This window comes from Rhincodon typus, chromosome 36 (assembly GCF_021869965.1).
Source record: "Rhincodon typus isolate 14 chromosome 36, sRhiTyp1.1, whole genome shotgun sequence".
Taxonomy (NCBI): Eukaryota; Metazoa; Chordata; class Chondrichthyes; order Orectolobiformes; family Rhincodontidae; genus Rhincodon; species Rhincodon typus.
Window position 1 is genome coordinate 12,133,717 of NC_063367.1, and position 26,546 is coordinate 12,160,262.

Genomic DNA, 26,546 nt, shown 5'->3' on the forward strand with positions numbered 1-26,546 from the left:
TAACAAAATAACATGGCTTTCTTTCAAATTAAGTAAATAAATTTTACCTCTTCCCAGGTATGTGAAGAGTTAGCAAAAACACAAGCAATGCTTATAACAAAAGTTTCAATTAAAACTGAACTATGCAAAATTAGTACAGTCAAATCAAAGCCAAGAACAGTAACTCCATTAGATTAGGCAAGATGACTGTTTGTAGCTTGACTGTGACGAGGAAGAATGGAGAGAAAAAAAAAGAAATAGCAAGGATCAGTCCCACTTAGCAGAGCCACTGAGCATTACGGAGTGGAACTGTTCAAGTCAGCGTCACAGCTTAGAGAGGAAGTGCAGCAGCATGAGTGGAAAATAAGAAAAGAAAATCTTGCCTGCAAACACTCACTAAACAAGCTAAAATTGGTTTGGGACTTTGATGCTTTGTCATATTGATTCTATTTGTTTCATATGCTAAGAGTCTTCATTCAGATTACATTTTGGCATGAGAACGAGTGCACCAACAACAGTTCTGGCATCTCCAACATGATTTCAGGCAAAGGAATAATCCCACTGCGTGACCCAAGATAAGAAAAATTGGATTTAATTAATATAGATTTTTGTGTCTTCAGCCAAATAAAAATGGAAGTAGAAAGCACACAGCAATAGAATTAGACATGAATCAGAAGCCCCACTGACATGGAGGTTTCAATAAGCAGTACAGAAAATTACAGTGAAAAGTAATTTAGTCAGCCCAGCACTGTAGTAATTTTCCACTCGCTGCATTTGCCTTATGCGAGTAGCTTTCAAAATGCCATTAGAAATCCTCAAGTATCTTTTTTTCCCCTCCTCCCAAATGAAATTCTACTGCTTGCACTAGAGTGGATGTCTGCACTGTTAAGCATAATCTGATGCGTGGTGTATGGAGTTACCAGCATACTGGGCCTCTTCATCTGCAAATCAGCATTGTCTCAGCACACTGTGTGCAATCTTCAGACATTTCTGTGTTGCTAACTCTAACACTGGTGTTTGTATCTGGAGAAATCTATTCTGTGGCACCAGATGCATTCCCCCTTAACACCATTAAACTGAGAACTATAATCTTTCTTTCCCCCCCCAAAAAGGACAACACAGAAAGGAGGGAGGTGGGTCTTAAAACTCCACTGTGTTAGTGCCAAATTGCTCTAACAGCCATTCATTGTCCTATTTACCCCTCTCTTCCCTCTCTATCGTTGACAAATATTGATTCATTTTCCTTCTGAGATATTAATTTATTATTTCTGATGAGGCACTCCACATCTTCACAACCCTCTGCAAAATTAAATGTTCTAAATATCTCCTATTGTTTTCTCTTGAGCAGAAGCCTGTAAGCCAGTGGAAAGAGTTTTCCCCAATTTACTTCATCAAGCACCCCTCGACGAAATCTAGAAAGGTTTTCAATGAAAGTGTCCCAACCTTCTCATCCATGTGAATGGGGCTGAGGAAAAATGAGCGACAGCTCAAGAGTACTTACTTGAAGGCCTTGTAGATTGGTCTAAACCAGCAAACATAAGAGCATGGTGTGAACAGAATCAGCCAGAGAAAGGCCAGTCCAAAGTTGACAGCTCCACCTCCTCCAATCAACCAAGCTAGACAGCCAATCAGATTCACTGCAAGTGTGATGCTGTTCACTGCAATAAAGTATCAATAGCACACAACAGCCAATGATCATTCACATTGCAGGCAACTAACATGGAGGTCAGCATTTCCACAGGTAAGGCAATAAGCCAATCAGCAAAGCTGTGATACAAGCCAATGCCCTGCAAGGTGTTATGTTTGAGAACTTGCTCAATGAAACTGCACAGGGCACAACTGCTCTGACATCAGGACAATCGAGGATGGGAATAGGCAATCTACTTTTAGGTCAACTCAATCTTTAGATGATTGACATTCTTCCTTTGTTACTTTTCACAAGTTATACAGAAGTCACATTTTGAGCACACTTATGAAAATTTCACTGCTAGTCACCCGCTATTTAGACATTACACAAGGCCCTAGGATGTCCAATACTACACCAGTCAATATTAACTTGAAACCAAATTGGAACTGGCAAGTCAGTCACTTTTTATTGCCCCAACCCTTCTGTAAAACAGTACGCCATTCAGAATTTATGGAGGTGTCAGTTTGTGATGCAGAAAAGATATCCATCTGCCGAAGAACAGCAACTGTAATGTCAGAATGCATTTGGAGTATTGAAAGCAGTTCTGAGTTCTGTGTCTAAGGAGGGATGTGCTGGCATTGGAGGGGATCCAGAGGTGTTTATAAGAATGATCCCAGGAGGAAGGGCTTGTCATGAGGAGCTGTTGAGGACTCTGTGTCTGTACTCAATGGAGTTTAGAAGGGTGAGAGGAGGATCTGATTGAAACCTACAGAATACTGAGATACCTGTAATAGAATGGACACAGAGGTAATATTTCTTCTAGAAGAGACTAGGATCCCAGTGCGTATCCTCAGAGTGAAGGAGCAACCCTTTAGAATGGAGATGGAGAGGAATTTCTTCAGCCAGAAAGTGGTGAATCTGTGGAACTGATTTTCACAGAGGGCTGTGGAGGCCAAGTCACTGAGTGCATTTAAGACAAAGATAAATAGGTTCTTGATTAGTAAGGTGATCAAGGGTCATGGGGAGAAGGCAGGAGAATGGGGTCGAGAAACATACCAGCCATGATCAAATAATGGAGAAGTCTTGATGGGTCTAATTCTGTTCCTATGTCTAATGGCCAGATGAAATGAAAAGCTATGCTCAATGGTTGATCAGCACAATGACTGCTTCATCATATGACATAGTTAAACACAGACTGTAGCATCTAGAAGATCTTTGAAACTGCTCCACATGGAATCTCTTGATCACGTGATCAATTACAATCTGGATGAGAGATGCTCTGAGAACATCTGGATGCAATGATACCCAAATTCCTCCTAAGCTGATTCATTGCAGGAAAAGTAGCATTGATCTTAGCAATCTCTCTGCTTGCTGTTTCACTACTGAAATAGAAACGTACAGGCAAACTAGTTCGATCATCCCATAATTTTCTGCTGCACTGAAAAATGCGATTCTTCAGATAATCTTAGAAGCAATATGTACTGTACTTAAATGGAATTACATATGGCTCAATTGTTCTACGCTGGTATTTATGCTGGATATATGCTAATGCACAAGAGCAAGATGCTGATACATGGAAAAGATTTTCCCTAAGTACTCCGAGTCACCAAGAAACAGATACATTGTTCAAGGCATTTCATGGCCTGTCGGGCAAAGGAACAGGGGAGATTTTTCAATAACCATTGCTACGAAGTTGTGTACATTAATTGTGAATTGGAAGGCAGGAAGGTAGAATTTGTTTTTTTAAAAAAATAAGGGAGAACAGTGCACGGTCCCAGGTGAAGTGCTCTTCTAAGCTTTGAGACTTATATACAGAAAAAAATCCATATATTAGGCGAAGATTGCAGCCAGTTCTAAAATGGAAACATGGATCAATTGGCTGTGTGATTGGAAACCTTTGTCGTGTTTTGATGTTTTAGCAAGAGCTGGAATCAGCCAATTAATTAATTGAAACCAAGCACTTAGCGATCGAAAGCCAATTGAATTCAAATCTGATGGTTTTGACAACCTCGGACCAATGCTATTGTACGAAAATTGATGTGTCATCCAAGGTATACAAGGAGAGGGATTCTGAAAAAAAAAATATCAGTGGGAGAGTGAACGGCTGAGAAATAAGCACTTAGCTCTCACAAGAAATCACTAATCACTAAATTATAGACCAGTGAGCCTGATATCAGTGGTGGAGAAGATTTGAGGGATAGGATCTATTTACATTTGGAAGAAAATGGGCTTATTCGTGATAGGCAGCATGGTTTTGTGCAGGGAAGGTTATGGCTTACCAACTTGATAGAATTCTTTGAGGAAGTGACAAAAGTCGATAGATGAGGGAAGGGCTGTAGATGTCATATACATGGACTTCAGTAAGGTGTTTGATAAGGCTCCCCATGGTAGGCTGATGGAGAAAGTGAAGTTGTATGGGGTCCAGGGTGTACTAGCTCGATGGATAGAGAACTGGCTGGGCAACAGCAGACAGAGGGTTGTAGTGGAAGGGAGTTTCTCAAAATGGAGAACTATGACCAGTGCTGTTCCACAGGGATCCATGTTGGGACCACGGTTGTTTGTGATATACATAAATGATCTGGAGGAAGGTATAAATGGTCTGATTAGCAAGTTTGCAGATGACACTAAGATTGGTGGAGTAGCAGATAGTGAAGGGGACTGTCGGAGAATGCAGCAGAATATAGACAGACTGGAGAGTTGGGCGGAGAAATGGCAGATGGAGTTCAATCCAGGCAAATGTGAGGTGATGCATTCAAGAGCGAACTATATTGTAAGTGGAAAAGCCCTGGGGAAAAATTGATGCAGAGATCTGGGTGTTCAGGTCCATTGTACCCTGAAGGTGGTAACGCGGGTCGATAGAGTGGTCAAGGCGGCATACAGCATGCTTTCATTCATCGGACGGGGTATGGAGTACAAAAGTTGGCATGGTTCGACCACATTTGGAATACTGCGTACAGTTCTGGTCGCCACATTACCAAAAGGATGTGGATGCTTTGGAGAGGGTGCAGAGGAGGTTCACCAGGATGTTGCCTGGTATGGAGGGCACTAGCTATGAAGAGAGGTTGAGTAGATTAGGATTATTTACACGAGAAAGACGGAGATTGAGGGGGGACCTGATTGAGGTCTATAAAAATCATGAGAGGTATAGACAGGGTGGATAGCAAGAAGCTTTATTCCCCCCCCACAGAGTGGGGGATTCAATTACTAGGGTCACGATTTCAAGGTGAGAGGGGTAAAGTTTAAGGGAGATATGCGTGGAAAGTTCTTTACGCAGAGGGTGATGGGTGCCTGGAACGTGTTGCCAGCGGAGGTGGTAGAGGCAGGCACGATAGTGCCATTTAAGATGTATCTAGACAGATACATGAATGGGCAGGGAGCAGAGGGATACAGATCCTTGGAAAATAGGCGACAGGTTTAGATAGAGGATCTGGATCGGCGCAGGCTTGGAGGGCCAAAGGGCCTGTTCCTGTGCTGTAATTTTCTTTGTTCTTTTGTTCTCTTATCGAAGAAAAGGTACCATGGCACTTCTAGCTAAAAGTCTTCACAGACAAAACATACCTGACAGCAGGATCAGCTGAAGAAAGGACAGACAGACAGTGAAGAAGGCACAGCGTTCTAGAGGACACATTCTGTGTGGACTCAGAGGCTAAGTTTTAATTTTTTTTTTTCCTTACTATTTGGGTTATATAAGTTGGACTTGTGTTTACTGAAATAGCATACCAGTAGAATTTTGTTCAGTTAGGGAATAGTTAGGAATTAGGGGAGAATTGTTCTGTTTGTTTGTAATTCTGTAAATTTGTTCACTGTTAGAGTTAAAGAAATAAATGGTTACTTGTTACTTATAAAGTGAATATCAGGGATTCTCTTTCATCTCATCTCCCCTTCTCCATAACACCGTCCTTTTCACAAAAAAGTAAAACCACTAACTCCTTCTCTCACCATGGATGCTACTTGAGCTGCTGGGCATTTGCAGTATTTATTTCAGATTTCCAGCATACAGCTTTAACCTTTATGCAGAATGAAGCAGCTTGGTTGGTTTTGCTTTTCCCATTAAGGAATCCACCAGTTGTTTTCCTTGTTTCGTCCTTAACATTATGTAGCTGTAATAGCTGGATTTTTCATATTCCAAAGGAACAATGCTAGTCATAGCCCTGCTAAGGAGCAATGCATCAAGGTTTCACTGCCCAGATAAAATAATATAATCGTTCAATATGTTAACACCTCATTAATCTAACCTTGCATCTGTGGAGAAGCTACAGACATATATCAAACTTCAGATGGTAAAAAGGTCCCAGAAAAAGCAGTCTTCTAAGGAGGCAAAAATAAAATGAACGTCTACAACAAAGCATGCCCTGGATACATGATCAGGGGTCATTCTTGCCTTGTGCACACAATTGTTGACATTCAGCTATATGGCTTCTTCAAGCTGGAAGCTGGGTGATGTCGCTAAAACAGAATGTGGAGCATCATAATGACGGAGCAGCTACCTTCCATCAGTATTGCAACAGAAAAACAAAGCAATTTTTAAAAGAGATAACTTGTTTTAGTCTCATCATCTGCGAGAGGGCTTCACATGGACATCTGATTCACATCAGGTGTACTTTATACTAATTTACCCCATGACTTTGTTATTTTCTGATCATTTGACAAGGTATCCAGAGCAACATGTGGGAACAGCAGCCAACTTCTTTATTTTTAAAAAGAAAAAAAGAATAAGAAGTTTCTTTCTTCACCAATATTAAATCCACCAAGGCTACACCATAAAAGACCTGCTTTAGAACTAACTAATCTCACTATGTATAATGATTTAAGTGATTCACACATCAGCAGTTTTTCAGTTTTCAAGCACATTGAAAAGGCCACTGTTAAATCCGTTAAGCCATGGCTTTGTCTGACCATCATTTTAATTCAGACACTCTAGAAGCTCAGTATATATTCAATGCAAATTTGCAACACACTGTCCAATTGATTTCCCCTTGGGCACAGGAGATGCTTGCTCTCATGAAGCAAGAAGGAACTGCGACCCTTTTATGCTTCAAGAAAAACGGCTGGGTTTCAAGTTACGCGCCCTTCATGAGAGTTAAAACTATATAGCAGAGACAAAGCGAGAAACAGAATAAAAGAAAACAGGTTGTCGGGATGCAAGAGATTTAAGGCAATAATCAGGGTGGACAGCTAACTAAAGCACAAGATCAATAACACAGTCTCAGTTAGTTGAGAGCTACCAAGTTAAGAGATATGCCTGCACAGTCCATAATGGACAGCTTTGTGCACCGACACTTCCGGAACTTAAATTAAGGTTTTGCAATGTAGGATTCATGTACATGCAAATGAGGAGAATAGGGTCTGTTTACTGTGAGAATCTATTCCAGCACGACCTTAGGGAGGAAACTTGTCACATTTCTCTAAACTGTCAACTTTCCACAATGGGGTATCTCCCTGTAAAAACCAACGCACTTCAGCAATTGTCAATCTGAAAGAAAAGGGTGGCTCTGCAAAGGCTTGCATGAAAAAGAAAGTGAACTTGTTGCCATGTTAGGACAGGAATAATGACTCATAGGTGAAGAAGCAAATCAAAAGAGCAAGGAACTAGGAACTTGCCTCACCAAGGTGGATTGAAGCCTGGTCTAAGAAGCATGAAGCTACTTCAGACCATAAGGAGGCCATGTGGCCCATTATGCTTATTACCAGCTCTCAAAGAAACCCACATTGTTCACAATCTCCAGCACTTATGTTTTTATCAATCAGAAACCTCAATTTTGATGATGTGCAGGGGTTAAATGGTTTTATTTGATGAACAGAGAATATCACAACATAGTGAGAGTTTACAGGAATTATTTTTAAAGGCTATTAGAATAGAGAAGTACTCCTTAAACTTGGGAGAAAATAAAACAACTCAAAATAGGATTTAAAAGGGAAGTAGATTAACATTTTACAGAGAGATAGCAAGAACTGCAGATGCTGGAGTCAAAGATAACACAGTCGGGAGCTGGAGAAACACAGCAGGCCAGACAACAGCAGAGGAGCAGGAAGGCTGACATTTTGGGTCAGTACCCTTCTTCAAAAATGGGGAGGGGGAAGGGAGCTCAAATAAAGAGAGAGAGGAGGGCTGGGGCCAGGGAAGGTAGGTGGCATGGTGATTAGGTGAGTGCAGGTAGAGAGTGGTGGAGATTGGTGAGTGCAGGGAGGGAGTGGTGGGAGAGATGATGGACAGGTTGTGTCAGGTCAAGAAGGCGGGGATGAGGAGGAGGGCTGGACATGGGATGAGGCCGGGGGTGGGGAGATTTTAAAACTGGCGAATTCCATGTTTAGGCCATCGGGCTGTAGGCTCCCGATGCGGAACGTGAGGTGCAGTTTGCAGGTGGTGTCATTGTGACGCTGGAGGCGGCCTAGGATGATGGACATGTCACCTAGGGAGTGGGGGAGGCGAGTTAAAATAGTTCATGACATGAAGGTGTTGTTGTTTGTCACCGACAGAGCGCAGATGCTCTACAAAATGACCCGAGTTTACGATCAAAGAAATGGCTGGACTAAGTTCATACTCTGCTTGTCCTTACACAAATGGTGTACCAGAAATGATAGGGAACACAGATTTTAGTGACAGGGAGGAACTGAAGCAAATATGTATTAGTACAGAAATTGATGGGATTGAAGGGTAATAATCACCAGAGCCGGATAATCTACATCCCGGAGTATTTAAGGAAATGGCCCTAGAGATAGCAAACGCATGCGTGGTCAACTTCCAAGATTCTTTAGACTGTGGAACAGTTCCTACAGATTGGAAGGTAGGTACAGTAACCACATTATTTAAAAGTGAGATAGAGCGAAAACAGGTAATTATAGACCAACAAGTCTGATGTCAGGAGTGGAGATGATGTTACACTGCATTATTAAGGATATTAGAGCAGTGCACTTGGAAAACAGTGGTAGAATCAGACAGTCAGCATGGATTTACAAAAGGGGAATAATGCTTGACAAATCTACTAGAATTCATGGAGGCTGCAACTAGTAGAATTGATTGGGGTGGGGGTGGAGCCAATGGATGTGGTTTATTTAACTTTCAGAAATTTGACAATTCAGATTGACAATTGCTGAAAGCATTTGACTCCTCCCACATAACAGGTTAAAGCGCATGGGATTTGGGGTAGTGTATTTAAATGATAGAAAATTGGTTAAAGGCAGGAAACAGTAGGAATAAGTGAGCCTTTTTCTGAATGGCAGGTAATGACGAGAGGAATACCTTCATCTACACTAGGACTCGAGCTATTCACATTATATGTTAATGATTTAAATGAAGAAACTAGATATGATCCCTCAAAATTTGCAGATGATAAAGTTGGGAGGAAAGGTGAGCTGTGAGGAGGATGCAGAGATGTTGCAATGTCATTTGAACAGCTGAGTAAATGCATAAATATAATGTGGATAATGCCATATAATGCGGATAAATAAGAGGTTATCCACTTTGGTACCAAAAATAGAAAAACAGATTATTTGAATGGCTGTAAATTGAGAAGTGGAATATTCAATGAGACCAGGGTGCCTTTATGCAGCAGTCACTGAAAGTAGGCAGTACAAAGGCAGCAAACTGTGTGTTAGCCTTCATAGCGAGAGGATTCAAAAATTTGACATATAAAGATGTATTACTGCAATGATACAGGCATTGGCAAGGCCACATCTGTTGTGCACAGGTTTGGTCTCCTTTTCGGAGGAAGGCTATTCCTTCTACTGAGAAAGTATAGTGAAGGTTTACTAGACGGATTCCTGGGGTGGCAGGACTGACATGTAAGAGATTGAGCGTGTTAAGATTATATTTACTGGTGTTTAGAATAATGAGGGGAATCTCATAAAAACCTATGAAATTCTATTAGGACTAAACAGGTTAGATGCAGGATGGATGTTTCTGATGGTCAGACATTCCAAAACCATGAGTAATAGTTTAAGGATAAGAGATTAAGAGGAGAAATTTTCTCACTAGAGAGTGGTGAGCCTGTGGAATTCATTGCCACAAAGTGTTGAGGCCAAAACATTATGTGTTTTCAACGAGGAGGCAGATATAGAACTTGTAGGTAAAGGGATGGGGGCGCGGGTAGGATTTGATTACAGTACTGGAGATTCACGATCATATTGATTGGCAGAGTAGGCTTGAGGGACCAAATAGCCTATTCGTGCTCCCATCTTCTATGTTTCCATGTTAAAGTCTCCCTTTGTCCTTATGATCATGCCTATGATTAACTTAGCAAATAGGAATCAGGAGCAGGATAGGTCATTTGGGCTCTCAAGGCTGCTGTTATTCAATAAGATTTCTTTTTCTATTCATTTGTGGGATGTGGGCATTGCTAGCTGGCCAGCATTTCTTGCCCATCCCGAGTTGCCCTTGAGAAGGTGGGGGTGAGCTGCCTTCTTGAACCGCCGCAGTCCTCCTGCTGTGAGTTGACCCACAATGATATTAGGGAGGGAATTCCAGGATTTTGACCCAGCGACAGTGAAGGAACGGTGATATATTTCCAAGTCAGGATGGTGAGTGACTTGGAGGGGAACTTGGAGGTGATGGTGTTCCCATGTATCTGATGCCCTTATCCTTCTAGATGGAAGTGGTCGTGGGTTTGGAAGATGCTGCCTGAGGATCTTTGGTGAATTTCTGATCAGTTGATTCCCCAATTTAACAAGGATACATCTACAGTCACCTTCAGAATATTCAATGAGCCCACCTTCACACCTTGAGCTAGTGTTTCAAGTCACAAAAACTTAAAACTTGTCACCTCTGCCCTAAGACAACCATCCTTCCTAGCTCTGGACTGACCCACATGAATAAAACATCCTTTCTACGTCCATCTCGTCAAGGTCATTCAAAGAGCTTATATACTTAAAATCAAGCAATTCTAAACTCCAGTGAAAACAAGTTCCAATCTGTCCAATATTTTGTTATAAGTCAACTCATTCCTTCCAGGTATCAATCTAACATATCTCCTCTGAACCCCTGCCAATGCATTTACATCCTCTCGAATAAAACTGCACACTGAATTTGAGATGCCCTTTACAACAGAAGCATAAAATCCTTTATGTTAATTTCTCTCTAGATTACTTCTAAAATAGTTTATCCCTGTGCTTCATTACCAACCACCTCCTAATTCTCAACATCTTGAGCAAACATCCAAATAACTTTGTTAAAACTTTAGCTCCAATTTCCGATGGTTCTTTAGAACTCTTGGGTTAAACCCAGTTTGAAAGCCTTAGCACTCAACTTGAAGGTTATATTTATCGCACAGTTGGTCACAAAAACAGCATTGCGAATGTTGCAGAGGACATTCAACACTTAAAGGAATGAACCATCCTCTATTTTGATAATATCTGAGTGCTGTGATCGAGTTTAGTGAACATCTGTGCAGAATTGCACTTTTGAGATTAACTTGCAAAGGATGATTTTTAAAAAAAAAATAAAAGCTAACCTTAGAAAAATTTAATTTGTCAGCTGACCTCCATGCAAAAAAAGTTATATCAATAATTAGGGAGTCAGTATTAGATGCGACAGAACACTCACACCCAAAACAAAAGCAAACATTGTTACAATACCCTTTCAATTATGATCCTCAAATCGGAAATAGACCTCAAAGATTATACATCCTGACTCCACTTTGTTAGTCAGTAGACACGATATCTACGTACCACTTTTCTTATAATACAGGGATAGTTAATTATGAAAAGTCCTTGGAGTGGTTTTTAAAACGTGCATAGCATTATCCTTAAAATGATATTTTTAAAGATGCATTGTTTGAATTTTTCATCTGGTGCTCATCAGAAATGCTAAATCTCAAACGATTGCAATAATTTATACTAGAAAAGGGTGCTGACTGGTTAACAAGTCAACTGATTGGTGAAGACATTGCCATAGATTAAGCAACAGGGAACTTTAGGCTCCCCCAGCTCCCTTACTTCCTGTAGTAGAAATAATAGCAATTGTTTGAAATTTGGCTTTCTTGCATTTGCCCTGGCGAGTACAAGACAAAATGCTTTGAGAGAATGACTCTCCTTTCATCAACATCCAAGTTGCATGTTTGACCAAATAACTAATTGTAAATAATGGGATGAAGAGGTCTGTGCAAATCACGTGGATAATTCTTATTGATGTACCCACTCCTGCGAGAGAAGTTATTCAACTCAGTAGAAATCTAATTTCAGAGAAAACACTTTTTAAAAGATTGGGGGGGGAAAAAAAAAAAAAAAAAACAAAAAAAAATCGGTGTAATGATTAACAGGGTTACTATCAAATATTAAGAACTCTTTTGGAATACATCATGAATCAAGCTTTTCCAAAGAACTGGTCAATGAATGGTAACAGACTGCAAGTCTGGAGTTGTACTCCTAGGTGGACATGTGTTCAGGGCTCAACATTCAGAACGGGTTACGAAAGCACACAAGATACAGGGTGCTGTCTGCCATTATCCTCTGCCTACCAGCATTTTGAAATCTGCCCGAAATACTTCACGTAGATGCAGAGAGGCAGTGGAATCGGTTGTTTAGCTGTCCAACAGCACCCCATGCAAGCCACGCTAAACGTGAAAGTAAATATTTCGCCTCCCATAGACAAAGATAGTACGCACTTCAGTTAACATACACTCCTTAACGCTAGCATATCAGGTATGCATTTTGTTCCGGCCAAAGTAAAACTCCCTTTACATAATGGGTAAGAAAGATGAATAGATAGGAAAGCCAATGACTTGCAATTGTAGAGGAATTCAAATCCAGATAGTACGTCTGGAGTCACAGCTACTAACGCATGAAATGAAGGGAGTGAAAGTTTCACATGAAACAAGAATTGCAGGAATGTAGAGATTTGATGGTTTTAAGGTTTGAGAGAGATGGAGAGAGCTTTCGTTCCAATTAGTGATACTGCCAAATCAAATTGAAATTAAAAAAAACTCAACTTTTAATAATTATCACACGCTGAAATCAAATTTTTAAAGGAAGGAGGTCACAGTAAGAATTTTTGAATTTCAAATAATTTGCTCAAGTTCAGTACTCATGTAAATCCTGACAGTGCACAGTTAATCAATTGCTGCCAGTTGTTTAAAATGGCGAAGTACTGCCATCTGCTGGCAATCACTTGTAGTGTAACTTGTGCTGTTAACATGAGTGAGATTGGATATGCAATGTTGCATTTGCAGATGCCAAGTTTAACACATTTAAACTAGACAAAGGCAAACAGTTCAAATTGTCAATGAACATGGAGGCAGTTAACCCTACTGAAAGACAACATATTTCTGTAGGCAAAATACCAAATGGAAGAGTATACACTTCTGCAAACCCAAAAAGTAGAAATTACTGTACAAAAGCAGATTGAGAATATGCCTTCTAACACCACCAGTGCTTTTGACCGCTCTGTAACAGAACTATAAACATTTACTGGGAACAGAAAAAACGATCATCTTGAGCTATATTTCAGCTGAATAAATAGGACTCGAGGAGAATTGAGATAGTCTGTTTGGGAGGTAGATAGCTTCCTTTTATGCAGTAAACAAAAAAAAAAGAAAGAGGTATTTATTTCTTGACGTGTTCCAATAATATACATTTCATATTGTACAGCATACAGAGCTACAACTTTTTGCAAACTCATTTGCGAGCAGGCATTATATCTAGCCTAATGATTCTGTGTGGGTATTTCTGCCTTTAGTTGTGTGTAGTTTACAGCAGTTCGCACCTCAGAGTACAATTTGTTCTCCTAAGAACAGAATTAAAAATAGGAGCTAACCAAGCCGTGAGAAAAGAGGATTGCTTTCTGATAAAGGTTTAATTAAGGTGAAATCCCTTTGGTAAGTGGCACCTTATGTTTACAATGTAAAATTACATTGCAGAAGGCCCTCTTGTGGCACAGTGGTACTGTCCTTACCCTGGACCCAGAAGCCTAGGTTCAAGTCCCACCTGTTCCGGAGATGTGTAATAACATCTGAATGGATGGATTAGGAAAAATAGGTAAAGAAATAAAAATTCCTGGGTTCAATTGCAAAAGCCAAATGCAGCAGAATTGTGAAAAATTGCATATGTCTTTCAATCAGGTTTTAATGTGACATGGTTGTAAGCAGAATGGATAAAATGTTATAGGCTGTAGGTTTATATCAGCCAAACCACAATTTCTGAACCTTGTCAGGTGTGAAAGGAGATTGCTGATGGGAGAGCTACCAATTAGAAGCTATTGCACTCTTGTCTACTAAGGTGCTAAAATAGGCAAAGCATCTAGTAAGAAATTGTTTTGTGGAATTAAAAAGGACAGTTGTGACCAACAGAAACTGTTTCTGCTTGAGATGTTTACAGGGACTTGGTTCATGCACCTTATGTCATTACAAGACCATCTGGAAAGACTAGTGATGATTGTTCAAAGGGAAGTAAAGGCTTAACTTAAATACAAGGGAGCATGAGAAACTGTAATTGGTCAAGTTTCCAGAGAGGAAAAAAAATGATTTATTCCTTCGTTCTTTGATTTGGGCTATTGCTGGCAAGAAGAGCAATTATTCTTCATCTCCAATTGCCCTTGGCCTCAATAACTGCCAAGCCATTGCAGAGGGCGGTGGATCAGCAGTGAAACATAGACTACACCAGATAAGTGTGGCAGACTTCCTTCCTGCAAAAGGCATTGAAGAACCAGATAGGTTTTTAAACAATTGATGAGCATTACTGAGATAGCTTTACTTTCCAAGTTCATTAATTGAATTTGAATTCCATCAGCTCCTACGGTGGGATTTGAACCCCGAATCCCCAGAGGATGAACCAGAATCTCTGGAGTGCTAATCCAATGTCATGACCTTTACATTACACTCTCCTCAGCATGATGGAAAATTCTATTAATCTTGTGCTAACACCCGGTTTCTTTACATATTGTTTAGTATCTTTTTAAAACTTCTGTGCATTCTTTTTTTAAAAAATCCTCAACGCTTAAAAGATTGAACACATCATTTAATATATTTTCAGTTAGAAGCTTCCCACAGAGTTAATTGTTAGGCCAGTGATACTTAGGCAGAACGTATTAACTAGCATTTAAGTGATTTTTACATTTTCTAATCATTCCAAAACACTTCGGTGAAGTACTTTTGTAGTGCAGTGCCTTCTACAACATGGAGAAACTCACGGACACTAAATACAGGCTTCAGTTCACGGATCAATCTGTTATGGAAAGTGCTGTGAAGCTCATTAAATCAGTAAAGACATTGACAAGAAGCTTGAACTATAACAAATATCAGATTCCTCAGACAAATCTCTAGGAGGTTTACAGCACAGGAATCAAAGATTTGACACCCCAAGGGCAATAAATGCTGGCTCAGCCAGCAGTGTGCACACCCTGGGAAAAAATAAATACAACCTTCACCTGTGTCAGCTTTCTGCTAGAGAAATCTTAAGGTAAATCCACGTTCCTGTCTTCCCTCCATTACCTTGCAACTTCTCTATTTAGATTTATCAATTTTTCCTTTTAAAGAAGCCGTAGTCTACTTCATGTGAGCTGCAGATTCAAGCTCCGAAAGATCCTTCGTCTAAAACAATTTCTTAATCTTACTTTTCAACCTCAAAAGACAATTTTAAATTGTTACTTATGAGTTAAAAAGGACAGAGATATTTTACATATGGTGTGACTGAATCTTACAAGTTCTCTTTACGTCACTCACAAAAAAATCAGAGAGGAGCCTTTCCTTTACAGGTGTTATTCTTTGCAATATCTGAAAGAGTGATAAAACTAAATTCAATAGAAACATTCCAAAAAGAATTGGTCAAGTACATGAAAGGTAAAAGAATACACATGTATGAGGAAGGAGCAAGGGACTGGGTCTAATTAGAAAGCTTTGCAGAGGCAGTACAGTGCAGACGTGATGGGCCAAATAGCCTCCTTGTGTTATTTGATTGGTAACTTCCCAACCAGAGGAATAAAAAGTTTCCCGTTAATCCCTTTAAAAGGTTAAGCATCTCTATTAAATCTCCCCTTAGCTAGGGATTCAGCAGAAATCTGTTTCTCACGTACACCATCCGGTGCTCAATCTATAGCTGCAACGTTCTTTCAGAATTTTGACTTCACGTTTCAGGAAAAGAAAAATCCTACTATAGGGAGGCTTGTCCAACTCCAGAGAAGCAGAAATGCAAAAAAAAAAATCACAGGGAAAACTTCAGCTTCACAACTTGCCAATTTAGCAAAAATGAAAGGTGTGGGGCTGCATCATTCACAGAGAATCATTTTTAATCTATTATTGAAAAGTGAACAGCTACATTCTTTGATGTGCTCCAAACAACAAATTTAAATCAGATGCTTTTGGCAAAACTTTAAACACTGGATTTTTGAATTCCTGTTAAAATTTACCACATTAGGGTCAGGGTCAAAAATCAAGTGAGGCTAAACTAAGTTTAAAAAAAAGTTAGGGGTCAGTCATCATAGGGGTAACATGCTGAAGGAGTTGAAATCCACCTCATCCCATCTTACCACAGCCCGTTCAATGAGGACTGTTCTTACCAACCCCATAACCAAAAGGGGCACAAACATACGAGCGCAGTCACAGAGAGCTGAACAGCCATCTTCAGTGCTACACTATGATTCGTAAATGGCATCCAGTAAGAACAGACAATAGGAACTTGGATCACTGAGGCAAATAAAAAGTATTGACCTATCTACATTAGGTTGATAAAAAATGAACAATTTCTTGGCCAAAAGCTGGGAGTCAATGCTTACACAAGGTTGACCATTATCAAAAATATGGGGTAAATCTTCTCAGAAGCATATTCACATGACATTCAAAAAATCTAATTAATTAGTGCCAGTATTATCCATATTCTTTCACATTTTACTACTGTAGTTTGGATTTGAAGTTCTGAATATTTCTCAAATTAATGACAATTGGAATCTGAATGAAAAAAAAGCAACACAAGTAGAACATGAGGACTTTCAACAATTAAGCTCGACAGTAAGACTGCTATTACCAGAAGCATTCAAAATCTTGGCTCCGAATCACTTGAGAACACACTGGGTCATGGTATTTTCCATGTGAAATGACAACCACTCAATTTCTAAGTGAGATTTTTGGCATGCTGACAAGATTAGCTACCTGACACTTACAGTCCTAAACTGCACCGTACTCTACACCTGACTTACACAATCCAAACTCAAACCTCACACAGCCCAAAGTTTCCCTCAATTGATATTAAAAGAACTTTTTCTTGGGTTATTTCCAGATCTTCTTCATTGCATAATCCATGGTGACTGTTCACTTGTCCTGGAATCAGTTTAAACTAGTAGCTATGTTACAAACTGTCGACTCCTTCATGCATATGAAGTTACTTTTGCTCATCAATTATTAAGTGCACCTCACCAGTATTCAAGGTTTTGGTATAGGGAGCTTCAACATCCAAATATAGACTGGGACTGCCAGTGTTAAGGGCTTGGATGGAGAGGAATTTGTTAAGTGTGTACAAGAAAATTCTCTGATTCATTGTGTGGATGGACCTACTATAGAAGCAGCAAAACTTGACCTACTCTTGTGAAATAAGGGCGGGGCAGGTGATGGAGGTGTCAGTGGGGAGCACTCTGGGGCCAAGGGCCATAATTCTATTAGCTTTAAAATAGTGATGGAAAAGGTTAGACCGGATCTATAAGTTCTAAATTGGAGGAAGGCTAATTTTGACTGTGTTAGGCAAGAACTTTCAAAAGTTGACTGGGGGCAGATGTTTATAGGTAAAAAGATGGCTGGAAAATTGGAAGCCTTCAAAAATGAGATAATGAGAGTCCAGAGACTGTATGCTCCTGTTAGGGTGAAGGGCAAGGCTGATAGGTACAGGAAATGCTAGATGACTAGAGAAATTGGGGTTTCGGTCAAGAATAAGGAGGAAGCACATGTCAGGTATAGACAGCAGGGATTGACTGAAACCCAATAGTATAGAGAATATTTAAGAGAGAAGTCAGGAGGGCAAAAAGGGGACATGAGATAGCTTTGGCAAATAGGGTTAGGGAGAACCAAAAGGATTCTACAAATACATTAAGGACAAAAGAGTAACTATGGAGAAAATAGGGCCCCTTAAAGATCAGCAAGGCCACCTATGCATGGAACCGCAGGAGATGGGGAAGATACTAAACATCAGTGTTTATTGCGGAGGATATGGAAGATAAAGGAACATGGGAAAATAAACAGTGATATCTTGAAAAATGTCCATATTACAGAGGTGGTGTGCTGGATGTCTTAAAAATGCATAAAGGTGGATATATCCCCAGGATCTGATCAACTGTATCCTAGAATTCTGTGGGAAGTTAGGGAAGTGATTGCGAGGCCCCTTGCTGAGGTATTTGTATCACCGATAGCCACAGGCGAGATGCCGGAAGACTGGAGGTTGGCTAACGTGGTGCCACTATTTAAGAAAGGTTGTAAGAAAAAGCCAGGGAACTATAGACTGGTGAGCCTGACATCAGTGGTGGGCAAGTTTTTGAAGGGAATCCTGAGGGACAGGATTTACATGTATTTGGAAAGACAAGGACTGTGCGTGGGAAATCGTGTCTAACAAACTTGATTCAGTTTTTTGAGAAAGTAAACAAAAGGACTGATGAGGGCAGAGCGGTGGACATGATGCATATTAATTTCAGTAAGGCATTTGACATGGTAGACAGGTTAGCAAGGTTACATCACATGGAATACAGGGGGAACTAGCCATTTGGATACAGAACTGGGTCGAAGATAGAAGACAGAGGGTGAAGGGTTGCTTTCCAGACTGGAGGCTGTGACCAGCGGTGTGCCACAAGGCTAGGTGCTAGGTCCACAATTTTCATCATTTCCATAAGTGATCTAGATGTGAACACAGGAAGTATGGTTAGCAAGTTTGCAGATGACACCAAATTTGGTGATGTAGTGGACAGTGAAGGTGACCTCACAGTACAACAGGACCTTGATCAGATGGGCCAATGGCAGATGGATTTAATTTAGATCAATGCGAGTTGCTGCATTTTGGAAAAGAAAATCAGGGAAGGACTTATACATGTAATGGCAAGGTCTTGGGGAGTGTTGCTGAACAAATACCTTGGAGTTAATATTCATTTGAAAGTGGAGCCCCAGGTAGACAGGATAGTGAAGGCGGCATTTGATATGCTTGCCTTTTTAGGTCAGTGCACGAAGTATGGGAGTTGGGATGTCATGTTGCAGACACTGGTTAGGCCACTTTTGCAATACTGCATGCAATTCTGGGCTCCATACTTAAGGAAGGATGTTGTGAAACTTGAGTGGGTTCAGAAAAAATTTACAAGGATGTTACCAGGGTTGGAGGATATGAGCTATAGGGACAGGCTGAATAGTCTGGGGCTATGTACCCTGGAGTATCAGAGGCTGACGGTTAACCTTATAAAAGGTCTATGAAATCATGAGCGGCATGGATAGGGTGAATACACAGCTGTTTTCTCCAGGGTGGGTAAGTCCAAAACCAGAGGGCATAGGTTTAAGGTGAGAGGGGAACGATTTAAAAGGGATCTAAGTGGCAGCTTTTTCACACAGACGGTGGTACTTGTATGGAATGAGCTGCCAGAGCAAGTAGGGGAGTCTGGTAAAATTACAGCATTTAAAAAAGGCATCTGGATGGGTTTATGAATAGAAAGTGTTTAGTTGACAAATGGGACCAGATCAGTTTAGGACATCTGGTTGGCAGGGACAAGTTAGACCGAAGGGTCTGTTTCTATGCTGTGAGACGCTATGACTACGAGGTTACATCTGGAGTACCACATGCAGTTTTCTTAACTTCCTTCAGGAAGGATGTAATTGTACTGGAAGCAGTTCAGAGAAGATTCACTTGATTAATTCAAGAGGTGAAAGGTTTGTCTTATGAGGACAGGTTGGGCAGTTTGGGCCTATACTTGCTGGAGTTTAGAAGGGTGAGAGGAGATCTATTTGAGATATAAAAGAAGATGCTAAAGCAGGTTGACAAAGTAGATGTGGAGCAAGTGTTACCACTTATGAGAATGAGAGGTCTTAAGTTTTAGGCTAAGAGGTGTCAAATTTAAACAGACGAGGAAGACTTTTCTCTTTCAGAAAGGGTCGTGAATCTGTGAAATTTGCTACCCCAGAGTGCACTGGACATCAGGACATTGAATAAATTTGAGGATACACACAGATTTTTAATTAATAATGGTTTAGAGGGTATGGGGAGCAGACAGGAAAGGAGTTGAGGCCATGAGATCAGCCATGAGTGTATTCAATAGTGGATTAGGCTAGACGGCTGAATTGCCTACTCCTGCTCCCGATGTTGTTCTACACCCATAATTTGACCTTGGTACTGCCTCTTAAATTTGGCTGACAGCGCCAGAGAGCCAATGGAAATCAAACACTGCCAAAAAAAACCATCATCACCATAATGCAATTTTAAACAGCAACAGGATGTATTCAGAAGTCAGGTGATCAGAAATTAGGTTTGCTTGGAACAAACTTAAAAACTCACACGAAAGCTCATACAATGTAATTGCATTGGGATTGTATTTCTTTTGTAATAAAAAGGTTACAGATATATACAAGCCTAAAGTCTGACACATTTTACTGCATTGTACCATAAAGCCTTCCATTTACTAGGGAGTTAAAAACCTCTTAACTTAAAGCACTGAAATTCAATATCTATTTCTAAAGACATAAAAATGCACTGTGGCTTGCTGTAACCTTGTTGCCAGGTGTCCTAATCCTTAAAAAATTACTTTGAGGCCAAGCAACTTAAATTACAGCTATGAAATTAAGATAAACATAAATACTGGACAGCAAAGCAGGCCAAGGACCAATGGAATGGAATTTAGAATTGACCAGATTCAAATTAGCTACATTTCCATCCTTCAAATTACATCTCACATACAGCAATTAACCTGATTAGTGCACCTCTGCTTGTAAAACTAACAGCAATAAACAGAATTAACTCAGCATTTCCAGCTTATCTTTTAGCCTTTGCATCAAAGATAAATAAATATAAGATGCCTAAGCATCAACATTAAACCCAGGACAGTTACTGAGGGTTTCTTCAGTGAGGCAAAATGTAGCTGTCATGCAGAGTACAGGTTCCAACAATTTAAATTAGGAACAAGCTCGACAGTCAAAAGATGTGAACCTTACTGAAACTCCCAAGTCAGTGTCATCGTGGCAGCATCTGCAGAGGAGAAAAAGACAGTTAACGTTGAGTCCAGTGACCCTTTGTCAGAACTGTTCTAACAAAGGGTCACTGTACTTAAAGTGTTAACTACTTTTTCTCCTCTACAGATGCTGCCAGACCTGCTGAGTTTCTTCAGCACTGTGTTCTTGTTTTAAACTTCCAACACCCACAGTTCTTTGTTTTTAATATTTGAAGTTTCAGTGTTGGCTCCATGGTAGTTTTCCCATCTCAGAGCCCAAAGGTTGTGAGCTCAAGTCCCATTTTGGGTATCTAGGCACGTTATTTTCATTGTCAGAGATGCTGTGTTCGTTTCGAGACTTAGGCTAGCCATTCTTCCAAGAAAACTTAAAACGAACCAATGGCACTATTCAAAGAAAAGTGCAGACATTCACTCAATCCCCTGGTTAAAATTTATCCCTCAATCAACATTCAAACCCAATCATTTGTCTCATTCCTACTTATGGGAATTTGCTATGCACAAACTAAATCCTGCATTGCCCTACATTACGATACCAACTACACTTTGGAAGTACTTTATTATTTGGGATTGCTGTTAATGTAATTTTATACCTAATATTACCATATGGTACAGCACTTAAATAGAAGTATGAAGCCTATTTAAGAATATTCAGAATACTTATTACTTCAAAGCATCCTGTAAACTATATTAATGCAATAGAGGACAATTGGATAAAAATACTGATTTTATACAAGTTCATGGAATTATTGAATCTCAACAGTGTGGAAGCAAGTCATTCAACCATTAGAGTCCACACCCACCCTCCAAAGAGCATCACATCCAGACCCACACCCTGCGCCCTATCCTTGTACCCCTGCATTTCTCATGGCGAATCCACCTGACCTGCACATCTTTAGACCGTGGCAGGAAACCAGAGCATCTAGGAGGAGATACAAGCAGAATGTGCAAACTCCACACAGAAAGCTGCCCGATGATGGAATCGAACCTGGAACCATGGCGCTATGATGCAGCAGTGCTAACCACTGATCCACTGTTATGACAGAAATTTTCTGGCAAATGGTTGAAGGGCTAAGATAACTTGAATAGATTAAATTCTGCACGTCAGCTTTGATCGCGTGTGATAATCCTTTTCTTAAAATATTTGTTCAGTGTCAAAACTTTTACGTGACAATAACCAGACAAATTTACACTGTAGAACTGGTTGTGAATGCAAAATTCTTTACACAGAAAAATCCACATCATTATTTCATTCCTTTTTTAAAAAGGAAAATCTGAGAAAACTGCAATTTATTGGCCCAACATTCAATATCGGAATGGTTACAGTGCCAGAGTAAGAAGGGAGCAATGTCAAAACATTGCACTACTTTACTTGATATGGTATCCGTAACATGGCAATATCAATTAGCAAGCAAACAGCTCCATCCAGCAGCAAATATCAAGTACTGCAGCAGAAGCTCTTGCGTCTACTCCTCCATTGTGTCTTTTGCCATTACATTGCTGCCTTAACACTGAAATAAATTGCTTATCGACACAGAAGGTTCACAATTAGAAGGTTCACACCAGCAATTTAATCAAGTATTTTGTAACTAGAATGCGGTAGCCCTATCCTATACTGCTGTAACACCACAATGAATAAAATGTCATTCCAGACCACTAAACATTTTCAAGCAGCTTCTGAATCACATGGATATGAAGACAAAACTGAGGTTTCTCCAGCTCCCTCGTAACTTTCAAAATTAATGGGCTGGCAGTCAATAGTTGGGATCTACGACCCTGGGGAAAAGGAGAAAACCTTTCAGCCCCTCAAGCGCTAAAATGGATCTCAATTTGTTTCTACCTATCCACCTTTGCTCCAAGCATCTGGATGGCCTAACGAGCAAACCTATAGCAATTTCAGTCATGAAAATCTGAATTCAGTCTTAGCAACCACGGCCCGTTGTCAAAGAGTTCCAAATTTTTACTGAGTAAACAGGTACTTCCCGAGTTCACTGTTGAATAGCCCAACTCCAATTTTAAGATTTTACCCCATTGTTTTGCATTCTCCTGTCTCAGGAAATAACTGCACAATCAAATTAGTTGCACATTGTAAATTGTGGAATTAGATGGTTTCCCAACTCACTACATGCAAAGGGATACAGGCAATGTTGATGCTAGCTTTCTACGTAATACTAGGGCTTAAGTAGTTGTATCCTTCTGGCAATAGGCGCTAAACTGCCTTAAAGACCTTCTGGGAGTGGGTATCCAGAACTGAATGCAATTACCCAGAATGGTTCAAACCAAAACTTCGCGTAATTTGTGATCTTTTGCATTCCTGGCCCCAGAAGATTAAGCCCAGCAGGGTTAAATTTTTTGTAACTGCCCATTATCTGCTTTTAAATGATTATCAAGCAGCACCTTCAGTAGAAAGCTACAATCCAAACCACATCCATTTATCAAATTATACATTGTTCAGTTTTACCCTGATCTTGCTAGTGTTGTATACAGAACTGTATTGTGCATGTCTTTTAAATTGGATGAAGTTATGTAATTTGCTTACTGTAATTTTTTCTTAAATATAAATAAAACTGCTGATCCTGAAAAGCTTTATACAAACAAACAAACAAACAAACAAACAAACAAACAAACAATCTTGAAAGAAAAACTCAAGAATACTACAAAGGCCAAAACTCAATTAATTAAATCTTGATTTCTATTGCAGGGCAGTGAAAACGAACAAGCAAATACTAAGACTTAAGAAATAGCAGTTGTCTATGTTGGGAAGAGCCTGCAGTAAATAAAAGCAATACCTACCTAACAGTCAACTTCTAAACCTTTGAAGAATTATCAAAAAGATCATGTCCTAGGGGAACCGCATGGCTGAAGGAAGAGAAATGTAATTGCTGAATAAAGTAGTTATATTGATCCCTTTTCTGAATTTTATGGAAGTTGATTTATACTAGGTAAGCTGTTTGGCAGTCTGGCAGGTAATGAAAGACAGAATTCATTTAATCTGTGGTGTCGAGAGATCCTCTGTATTTTCACTTGACAACTTTTAAATTGATTATTTCAAATGAAAATTTTTCATTGAACAATCATGGTTCAAAACAATTAAAGACAATTGTGCAATGCCAGGTTAACAAATCTGTCTTGATAAAGAAATGTATTAGAGACAATTCACAACAAAACAATTGGGGATGGGGGTTTACAGCATGAACTACACACTTCAAAGTGTTCTTATTCTATAATTGACACAAATTGAATTTTCAATAGGAGAAGGTAAACAGTGCATCAATAAATCTCATCTCTCGGAACTCACTGCAACCTGCAAAATTAGAATCCCTACAAGGTGGGAGCAGGCCATTCGTCCCAGAGTCCACACTCACCCTCTGATGGGCATCCCACCCACTATCCCTGTAACCCTGCATTTCCCATAGCTAGCCTACACATCCCTGGACACTATGGGGCAATTTAGCATGGCCAATCCACCTAACCTGCATGTCTTTAGACCATGGGAGGAAGCTGGAGCACACAGGGGAGAACCACGCAGACGTGGAGGAAGAATGTCTGTGTGGCATTTGCACAGTCACCTGAGGGTGGAATCAAACCCAGGTTGCTGGTGCTGAAACGCAGCAATGCTAACCACTGAGCCACTGTGCCGCCCTGGAAACTTCTCACCCAATACTTTGGTCAAACAGGCTAAATGTCCTTCTGCTAAATCTAAAACCATCTAGCCTTACAAGAACTTGTAAGGTAAGATAATTGAAATATACATTAAGTTGAGTTTTTATTACGTACAGAAAGGCAGCCAGATGCCATAAAGGAGTTGGTTACGAAGATTAAAAATGATCTATACCAGCAGAAGGGCACTTTTAGTTTTCCAGGCCAGCGGAGCTAGAAGGTAATCGTAAGCTGTTTTAGCAGTCCAAAATAGCAGGGCTGGAAAAATGTCCTGAGCATTTCTTAAGAGTTCAGTATAAAAGGTCAATCAGCAAGCCTTCTTGTGTGTCTCTGGGAGAGATGGGGAGAATCACTTCCAGTGAAACGTGTAGAAAGTCACCAAAATGCAATACTTACAACCTGTGCAGTTTAGTAGGAGATTTTACAGTGAAGATAGGAGTGATATTTCACTGGGGTTGGGAAACTTGGATGTTGTTGGGAACCAAAAGGTTGAGTCTTTCTTTGTGCTGTTCCTAAGATCTTTCTAATTTAATCAAACTTTGTTTATTTTTATACATTAAACTAACGTAGCTCCGTTAAAAGTACATTGACACAAGGCAGTCAATTTCTTCAGTGACTGCTCCAAGTCAAAAATAAAATATGATCTATCAAGCGAGGTTTAATTCTGGAATCTGATTTGTCCAGTATTATCATCAGCTGGGATTATGATAACTGAAACAACCCTTCCAGCTTCCTAAAGACTACTAGCATCAATTCCTTTAGGTCAGAAGCAGAGAAATGCACCTTCCGCAATGTTTTAAAAACCAACTTGGACATTGCTATAGCAACACTAGTTATGCAGCTTGATGCACCAGTTATAATTGATAAAGATAACTTATATGGAGTTTTTAGCATACTTACTGAGTCAGAAGCTAAAAACTGCTCACATCAATTTCAAGAGGTCTAAACCTTTACAAAGATTGGGATTCCACTTAAAGAGGATGGATTTGTACCTGGATTCCAGAAGTCAAATGGCATGTCTACAGTTCACTGTTCTACCTCGGCTCATTATTTGAAAATATAATTGCAAATACTTTAATAAATGTAGAATTCAGTTTGCAAGCAGGGAAGGTTAAACTATTTAACTGGTTCAACCAACTTGCACTAATTCTATGACATACGGAATTTAAATTTAATAGTTTTGAAATATAGACATAATCAACAGGAATGTCACTGCATATGTCCTTCTGAAAGAAAAGGGCCTGTAACAATGTTTGGAAGGTTAGAGAGATGTTATTGGGATCTATGGCACAACTAGGATGCATTCACACCACTTATTATTTAGTTCTCATACTCACACATCCAAAGGTAGTAAATGCGTTTTGCCAGGACTTTGTGGGGTTCTGGAATCTCATTAAAATCCTGGTAAAAACATGGTTTCAACGGAATGAACTTTGGGAGCGGTGGAAAATTGTTTTCTAGAAAACAAAACAACAGCATCATGTTTGAGTAATCTACAAGTGATAAGGTTTAAAACAATTAAAAATGTTCAGTTTATTAACGATGGCGAATATTGGGTGCCATTGCAAAGTTAAAGAATATGCTGTTATATACTGGGCCTACTTTTTGACAGGAACAAATTCTCCAACTCATCCTTTTCTCTTCCTACTATGTATCAAGAAGGGTTCCTCACTTTCCCAAGCCCTTAGATGAGGGTTTCCAAATACATTCAGATAATTGGGTTGCATTTCCTTCTTTATCCTTCCACCGTTATGAAGGTTCCTCTCCTACTTGCCCAGTCTCATTAATCTAGATCCTCAAACCCATAAGCTGAACATGCTAGGGCCCACACCATTTCCAAGATGGCTGAAAATACTCTCTCTCCTGTCAGGTTATATTCTCTTTTCCCTAGAAAGGAGACACACACACACACACACAAAAGGATTCTCTCCATTCCTTTTATTCATTACTATTTACCAGGCTTCTGTATACATCTACATAATATTTTTTCCTGATCCATGTCTAATATTTCCTTTCTCTCCCTGTAGAAATAATCTTGTTTTGCATCATCTCTTGCTCTCCTACAATTTTCCTCTTTCTCCAAGTATCTTTATATATTGCTAATGCTTTCCCTCCACAGTTGCATAAGATTCATTATTCCTACTCTAAACCTTCTCCTTCAACTTTCTAGATTTTCCATCA

General features: G+C 39.8%; 1 protein-coding gene across 7 annotated transcripts in view; it reads right to left on the bottom strand.

Annotated features, from left to right (window-relative positions):
* LOC109933045 (secretory carrier-associated membrane protein 5-like) overlaps window positions 1–26,546 on the bottom strand; it is a 60,354-nt gene that overhangs the window by 18,873 nt on the left and 14,935 nt on the right. For all 7 annotated transcript variants that reach the window (XM_048617126.1, XM_048617129.1, XM_048617127.1 and 4 more), the window contains 2 exons: window positions 25,703–25,822; window positions 1,481–1,637 (listed from right to left, as the gene is read on the bottom strand). In XM_048617126.1, the coding sequence (XP_048473083.1) occupies window positions 1,481–1,637; window positions 25,703–25,822 (277 nt within the window). The remainder of the gene's footprint in view (window positions 1–1,480; window positions 1,638–25,702; window positions 25,823–26,546) is intronic.